The following is a 9092-nucleotide window of genomic DNA, read 5'->3' as shown; positions in this document are numbered from 1 at the left end:
AATGATTTTAAACATGAGTCAAAGTTATCAATTCTGAGAATTCCAAACTTAAGAAATTCCAAATAAAAATTGTGAAAATTATAGAATTTTTAATTGTAAAACTAAAAACTTACCTAATTTGTAATTCTAAATTCTCAAAATTAAAAAATCCTTTAATTTAAAAGATTGACAATTTAAATTACGAAAAAGTACAAATGAAATCTCTTGAAATTTGAAGATTCATAAATCAAAATTGTTGACTTTTGATGGTTTCGGAAATCAAATGTCAAGTTTTAAATTCTAACTGTTCTAAAAAGAAGAAAATTTGATATTAAATCATCAAAATTTAAGAATTTTTAATGGAGAGTTTAAAAAATTAAGAATTCATAAATTTGAATAGATTTATGACTCAATGGTCTACTCTCTAAATATGAATCAGTGAAATTTCACAGATTGTGAGTGAAATTTTACTGATACAAATAGCCTCTCTACTGGAATTGTTTAAACTCATAAATCGCCTATATTTAAACATTTTTGTATGAGAGCTTTGAAGTTTGAAAGCTTCTATTAAACAGTTGAACTAACGTCACAGTAGCTTCAATCCGCTCTTCATTCACAAGTATTGAAAATTTTTAATAAAACCAACACAAAATCTTTCCAGCAACTTAGGTAAATTATTTTTTAATCTTTACTTAAAGTTTGTACAAGATAAAGGAGAACGATAAGAACGAAGAAAAAGGTTTTGGCGACAATCGTTTCTCTCTTTTTTTTTTTTTAATGAATTTTCATTCAAAATTCTTCAAATTTTTCTTCCTTTTTAAAACTTTTATGACAGCTTCAATTTGCAGGTAAATTTGATTCACTTTCTCAATTAAAAATAAAATTGGAAATTAAATGTATTGAAAATTCGAGTAAAAAGGTTCAGACCCCACGGCGTGAACGACGAGACTTAATTTACCGTGACTGTAACCCTTCGCTCGATTCCGGGAAAACGAAGAAAAAAGTGACAAGGAAAATTGGTGGCAGCCATGCACTTGTCGTGGCAGCCAACACCTGCTTGAAGTGGCGAGCCCTGCAGTAGTGAGTAGAAGTCCGATAAGTTGCCGTCCGATAAGTGTACACTCCCCTTAAAACGTCATCACACATACGACACGCACACTAATTGTGGTTCTCCCACTAGGCAACAAGCGATCACATTATACGCATGCGCACGCATGCTGCTTGTTCATAGTGTTTCTCGTGGTTCACTGTGTGCTACCGGCTAGCACTTACAACTTAAATAAGTTTTGGATTTGTATCTATCAATACCAAAAAAATGCAAGATGATAAAAAAAGTGAACAAAAATCAAACAATTCCAAGAAAAGGAACTGTGTTAATTTATCTGCCGCTGAAAAATTGACCATACTAAATAGATTAAAAGAAGGAGAATCTTTAACAAAACTGGCTGCTGAGTGTAACGTGATGAAGAAAACAGTTAAAGTTTTGTCTGAAAATCGAGACTCATTAGAGAGATTAAACAATGATGATGGAAAATTGCAAACCAAGCGGCACCAAAAATTACATTTTGAGTTTTTAGAAAATGCTTTATACGTTTGGTTTCATGAAATGAGATTGCGATGATTGCCTTTAAGTGCCCCGATTATAAAAGTTACGTAAATAATAATCTTTTTGAATAATCTAAAAGTATATTTTTAAGCTTATAATCGGAATCAGATAATGCACTTAAATAGTTTTGCCTGCACTTATATCGTATCAAATCAGAAGATTCTCTAAAGGTACTAAAATTAATTTGTTAATTGGTAAATTTTTTCTATTTGATAGTTCATAAAGTTCGATATTTTTTAACGTTTGATAATCATAAAAAAAATTTAAGATAATTAGCTATGTTCAAAATGAATGTTTTTATAAACAATTCTAACCAGAGAAATATTAAACTTTCGGGATCACAAAGCGTTTACTATTTGCTCCATTTAAGCTTTAGCGCCAAGACGCGTGCACATGCGCGCATGAATAACTTCGACTGGCAGGGGCATTCGCTAAGTCTCCAATTCCTGGAATTTTCCGCCCCGAAATGAGAAAGTTATCGGACTTCTACTGTGCCGATTGCGCAGACCGTGTAAATAATTTCCCATAGTTGAGTAAAAAATAATTTTTTTTTTAATTATTAAAGACAGTTAAAGCAAATTTTAATTTTGTGTTTATAATTATGAAACTTACTATGATCGCTATGTGGACTTTCGGTTTTCCGTTCCTCCTTTGGCTCCTTGTCTGAGCCAGATTCGGTTTTCGCCTTTCTTTGAAGTTTCTTCATTTTGGCACGTTGATTTTGAAACCAAACTTGCACAACTCTAACACTGAGACCAGTGTCCTTAGCGAGAGCTTCTCGAACTTTCCTACAGGGCTTGGGCGAAATTTCGAAGGATGCTTTGAACTGGCGTCTTTGCAAGGACGTCAATATCGTTCTCGGTCGTTTCGGTCCCCGCCTTCCATCACGTGGTCGAACCTCATCCAAACCTTCGTCATCTGGATTTTAACAAAAATCCACATTAATACCATTTTTCACTCCTTTTCATTAAATAGGTACATCATAGCATTTCAGCTAACCTTAGAGAGTTTTCTGCAGAGTTTAGAGAATTTTCAGTAACTATAAATTTTCGGTTACTTTCTGTAAAATGTACAGACTGTTTATCACAGTTTGGAGTTTCAAGATTTTAATAGAAAAATTTGACAAATATTACACAGAACATATCCATGCACACCTTCTGAAACATTCTTTCCAGAAAAGTAACTAACCACTTAACTGAGCCTTTAAATAAAATAAAACAAATATATTATGAATTATTTGTATTATAATTAATGTCTTTTTTATTTTTTGCAGAAAAATTCTTTAAGTATACTTTTTGACAGGGAAAATCAAATTCGAAAATCCATTACCAATATTATCAAAAAGTACATTTCAAGAGAATTAGCCATTAGATTTATAGCTATGAAGAGAATCACAAATAAATTAGTTTTGAATGACTTTTACCTGTGCTCTTGTATTCCCTTTAAGAAAATTATTATTACAGCGCTTAATGATAATGGATAATTATGATTTAACGTTAACTTTAATTAAAAATTTCTACTATAAAGATTGGGATCGCAAAGGAAAGTTGAGGCTGGCGACGACTAATCAGATTCGGGAATAAGATTCTTTTTAAAATCTTCAGCTACTTGAAATTTTTCTTTTAAATAAACAATTTTACCCTTATAAATGTTTTTACTCATTTTTTATTTTTAAAAACAATTTTTTATTCTAATTTGGTTGAGACTGCAAAAATAAATAAAGCAAAGTTGGGGCCTAGTTGGTCGATAAGTCAGGTTATGGACGGATTAGGTGTTATCATTTCTTTGGGTGACATTTTTTTGATACAAAGAAAAAATTCTTGGATGGGGAATGTTAAATTATTATCTCAAGGAATTCATTTCTTTAAAACAAATAACCTAATTCGAAAAAATTCACCAAATTCTTATCATAATCTTGTAGGGCCATCAAAAAGTAACTTTTTTATTTTCTTGACTTTAATTATGTAAAATCAACATTTTCGGTTTATGTTTTTTTAATTTCGATAGTCCTATAACTCTGGTAATCTTTTTTTATCGAAAAAAGTCGTTTTTCTTTTCTTTCCTTTTTTCATATTGTGCGGTGTATGGCTTAAAATGTTAATTTTTGTTTGATTTTGCAAATGCTATAAATCCGGTAATTTTTTATTATTATAAAAAGTCATAAGGATAAATTTTTCATTATTTCCAGTAACAATAATAATCATACATAGCATTTTTGAATTTGTATCCAACATTGCTGGCTAACGAACTTGACCTTCCTTTTAAAACACTAAAAGAGTTTACCAAAGGCCAATCCATTGTGTCAATTCTTTCAAAAGTTATCGTGCTAGCAAACTAAAAATCTACAGAAACATTAACAGAGAGACATATTTGTAAAAACTTGTTTTTCGGATTCAGGAAGTCTCAAAACGTGGACATTCGACAAAAATGGAAAGGGCCTGATTTTACAAAAATTTAATAACTTCTCTGATGAGAATGTAACAAGCTCATCAGAGCCCCTCATCGGAAATCCTATAGTGTCTTATTGGCTTTTCTAAATACATAATCAATATCATTATTAAATATTAAAGGATTGTCCACATTCAAACCCCATTTCTGTTTAATATGATATTATCTCACATTTTATCATATTAGAATCTAGGATTAAGAGGAACGATTAAAGTTTAGAAGATTGCCAAGTTTGTGATAAAATAAAGAGGATCAATCAGGAGATTCGCGCAAGGCCTTAAGGAGACAACTTAGTACTAGGTCTATGGTAGCAAGCCAAACAAAAAACCGCAACTTACAAGGAGAGAAGTTTGGTAGAGCAGCACACCCAACACGTACAATTTCCGCACCAATTACACAGTGATTAGCACCACTTCTGGTTAGGAGAACGGCTCCACTGATTCGGGAGAACCATTACCCCGAACAAGCCAAGCCATTTGATCAACAATATTGTCGAGCCGTTCTGCACACGCGGCGCTTGTGGAACAGCTCCGAGCTTGCGCAGTTTAGAAAAATATAGCACCCACATTTCGCAGCGGCTGATCTCCGTAAGTTCGGGGTAACTGGTGCCCCGAATCTGGAACAGACGCCAATGCAAACTCACAACTAGCGCGATGGTGTTACCTAAAGTCTCTCCGTGTAGAGGTCTTGATTTTCAAACTTGTATCGTTCAGAGTATAAATTAATAGACATATTGTGATTTTCGGATAATGGAGGCTGGTGTGCTTTAAACCATAAAACCAAGGCAGGGTGTTGGTCGTCCACTTGTGGTATAGAAGCTGTACTTATAAATTACGTAACGGATTATAGGCGCTCTCTAAGACACCCTTTCACCACTTTTAGATAACGTAATAAAATATGTCTACCCCCCCCCCCCCCCCCCCCCCCCCCCCCCCCCCCCCCGCACCTTCTTACTGTACATAATTTTTATTTTCCAGGAGTGTTTTGCTAGTTATTGTTGATAGAATTAGGCAGGTTGTGCGAGAACTTAATTTTCAAAATTTCCTAATTTTTCCTTGACTCAGTTTTCATTTTCCTTAACAATAATATTCAAATACCAGGATTTTAATCTTGCAATACTTTTAACATAGAATCTTTTGTAATTGGAATAAAACAGTATTTCAGATACAAATGTCAAATTTTCAAGTTTATTTATATATTTTAAACGAAAAATGTACTTTCCTCTGTAAAAGATAACTTTTTAACATAATACTTAAATTTTCAATGAAATAATGAAATTTGTAACATAATAGTAAAATATTTAACCTAAAACGATAAATTCCCAACAAGAAAGTTTCATCTTTTGTATTTCCATAAAAAGATGACTTTTCAGCAAAATAAATCCATGAATCTGATACAATTTTACGCAACAAAAATGAAATTACAAACCACGAAAATTATATTTTTCCCAGAAAAGGAGATCTTTCAACTAAAAAGGATATAGCTTAAAAAGGGAATAATTATATTTTTAGTTAAAAAGTTAATTTTAAACAAAAAAGGGGTTTCCAGTGAAAAGTTAAATTTTTAACCAAAGACATAAGCCTTCAATCAAAATAGTAAATTTTTAACAATTTAGTTTAACTTTTATCTGAGTAGCTCAATTTTTGATTAAAAAAGGTTAATTTAAAAAAAAAAGGTTAACCATTCAATCATGAAAATCAATTTCCAACTAAAAATATAAATCTTTAAAAAAATAATTTCTTAACAAAGTAGTTCAACCAAATCTTTGAAACAAAATAGAAAAATTCTCAAGCAAAGAAGAAGACTTTTTAAGCAAAAAGTTGCGTTTTCATTTAAAAATTAAATAAAATTTCTACTAAAACAGATGAACTTTCAAATCAAAAAGATAAATATTTTAAAAAATAGCTAAGTTTTTTGCTAAAAAAGATTTCAGTTGTGTTTTCACGAATAAAATATAAATATTTAAACAGGAATATGAATAAATTGAATTCTCAATCCAAAAAGACCAACTTCTAACACCAAAAAGTCTCTTAAAATAGAAAATTTTTTTATTAAAAACAAAAACCAATTTTCAAAACACTAGTTAAATTTTCATCCAAAAAAATAATCAAAACATGAATTTTTTAACAAAGAATAAGTTTCTTTGAAAAAAATGTAATTTTCAAACCAAAAAGACGAATTTTTCCAACCAAAAAAGATGAACTTAAAAAAAGTTGAATTGTCTACGAAATAATTACATTTTTCTGCAAGAAAGATGAAACTTGTACTAAAACAGATTAATTCTTAAGAAATAACGAAAAAAAAAATTTAAGTCGACCTTTCATCCTAAGTTAAATTTTCAACAAAACAATAGAATCTTTAACGAAAAAGTATGACTTTAACAAAATAGATTAATTTTCCACTAAGCAATTGCATTTTTATCCAAGAGAGATGTAATTTCTGCTAAAGTAGTTAAATTTTTAAATCATAAAGGCAAACTTTCAAAAAAGAGTTGAATTTTCAACTGAACAGTTGAATTCTCATTCAAAAAGGATAACATTTCCTTTAAAACAGATGAATTAAAATAAATAGTTAGATTTTGATCCAAAGAAGATTCTAGTTGACTTACTAATACTAATATAATCATTGTAAATAATAATTTTATTTTCTGCTAAATAGTCGAATTTTCAACCCAAAAGTATGACCCTTTAAAAAGATTGTTAAATTTTTAATCAAACAGTTGCATTTTTGCCCAAGAGAAATAAAATTCTTTTAAAACAGGCGAATTTTAAGTGAAAAAGGCAAAATAAAAAAAAATCGATTTGAATTTTCATCTAAAAAGATATCAATGACAAAACAATAAACAAAAAATAATCAGAATTCAACTATCAAAGGAAATCACTTGTTTTATATACCAAGAGCAGCTCCTTAGTTTTGCAAAAAATTTAAAATTTGATTCTTAATCACTATGTTAGTGTCACATCGAGATTTTCAATTTCCACATCCATTTCTTCGCATCTGGATAACTTTTTTAAATCAAACTTTCTTGACCTCAATTTAATGATAATTCAGCTCGAAAGCAGACTTTTGTTTCGTCTTAAAATAGCGATTTTGATTTTAAAGAATTTTTTTTTGCTTTTTTAAAAATTATTACTTTTTATCTAGTTCTGTACCAGACAAACAAAATATTAAAGAGACAGAAATGATATCTTGATTATTATCTTTTTCGGCTTAAAGTGTAATTGATGTCTGCAAATCTAAAATATTTAAAAAATATATTATTTAGCAATTTTTCATTTTATATTTGCAATTTGAGACAGGTACGTTGCCAAATATTTTGGGTATTTAAAAAAAATGTATGAGCAAACTCGTCAAAAATTTTAAAACTTCGCTAGATTATGCTTTGATATATAAGTAGATAATTGAGATATTTTTACGCAAAATGTATCAATCAAAGAAAATGAGAAAAATAGCTGACACTTATAATCTTCAACTTTTTGACAATCACCCTTTTACATCTAATTTATTTCCGATGCGACGGCGAAAAAAGTTCCTGAGGATTTTCTAGCCTACACTATTCATTCAATTCAGACGATTTTTATGAATAAAAGTTTTTTGAAATTTTTTATACTTTTGTTTGTTTGAATTTTCAATACAAAATTTGGATAATTTCTTATTTAACAAAAAATTTGACAGTTTATTTTTTACTTTCTCAGAAGTACAATTTTTGTTCAGATTTTCAGACTTATAAAAGAAGGTTTTATGTCTGTGCTCAAACTATCTATAAATCATTTATAGTAGAAGAGAATAATTTGAAAAAAACTTCATTACGTTATAAACAGATTAATAAAGAAAAGTTATTTTTCGGGATTGACCATGTTTAGCTTCTTGAAAACTAGAGATTTATACAAAATTTAAAAGAAATAATGTTTCATTACGATTGATTGAAAATAAATGCTATTCCACAATTTTTTTAACACTTTTTTGGAAACAATTTACATTTTGGTTATTTTTTAAGAAACAGACTTAGTTTTTTTACAAACTCTACTCAAAATCTGTTACCGACAGTTCTTTTCTATGAAACTTTACAAATTTACCAGAATTATTTATTATTTAAACAATTTTCATAACCAAACTTAAAGTTTTGCTGTTTCCGAACAAATCGACGAAAGTTTTTTAATAAAATCTAATTTTGAAATTGAGAAAAATTGTAATTGATGTAAACAATATTCAATTTGTTTATAAAATTTTTTTCAGTGATCGAAAATTGTTCTCAATTTAAAAATTATCACAGCAAAAAAACATCGCGAAGACATTCTTAGTTTATTCCATAAAAAACGTAACCTATTCGTTGAAAGATAACGAAACTCTGAATTTGTTTATAAAAATTGTTTAAGTGATCCAAATTTTTTGTCAGTTCTAAAAATTTATCGTAGCGAAAAAACATCGCGCAGATATTCTTAGTTGATTCCATAAAAAAACATAATATTTTGGATGAAAAATAGCCATAGTCCGAATTTGTTTATTAAAAGCGCTTAAATATTTAATAATTCTTAGAAATATTAAAAACGTAATAAAACATTAATTTTTCTAACATATAATACCAAAACTCTGGATTTTAATAAGCTAAACAATGTCGATCCTGAAAAATTACTTTTGTTCATTAATTTGTTTATAACGTATGAAATTTTTTTAGATTCTTCTCAACAACTGTTAATTATTACTATATCATTTTAGCACAGATATGAGATATTTTATGATCAATCTGAAAAATGTAAACAAAATTTTCTTCTGAAAAGTTAAAATCAACCTTGTTATTAAATCAAACATTTTCCAAATCTTTGATCAAAAATCAAAACAGACAAGTCTTTTTAAAATTTTAAAAGAATTAATTTGAAAAAGAAATGTCGAGCCAAAATTATATTGTTCTCAGCTTTCCAAAACATTCTATTCTAAAGTGATCACCGAATAAGTTATAGCTATACGGTAGCGAGACATGGACTTATCAAGAAAAAGATAAGAGTAAAATTAACGCAATTGACATGAGATTCATGCGCATAATAAGCGGGAAATCCCTAAT

General features: G+C 29.1%; 1 protein-coding gene across 1 annotated transcript in view; it reads right to left on the bottom strand.

Annotated features, from left to right (window-relative positions):
- LOC117167961 (LIM homeobox transcription factor 1-beta-like) overlaps positions 1-9092 on the bottom strand; it is a 35161-nt gene that overhangs the window by 13820 nt on the left and 12249 nt on the right. Inside the window, exon 3 of the mRNA XM_033353231.1 lies at positions 2198-2503. Coding sequence (XP_033209122.1) covers positions 2198-2503 — 306 coding nt within the window. The remainder of the gene's footprint in view (positions 1-2197; positions 2504-9092) is intronic.

This window comes from Belonocnema kinseyi, chromosome 2 (genome assembly GCF_010883055.1).
Source record: "Belonocnema kinseyi isolate 2016_QV_RU_SX_M_011 chromosome 2, B_treatae_v1, whole genome shotgun sequence".
NCBI lineage: Eukaryota > Metazoa > Arthropoda > Insecta > Hymenoptera > Cynipidae > Belonocnema > Belonocnema kinseyi.
Note: the sequence above shows the minus strand (reverse complement) of the source record. Positions and strands in the feature narration are given on the sequence as shown.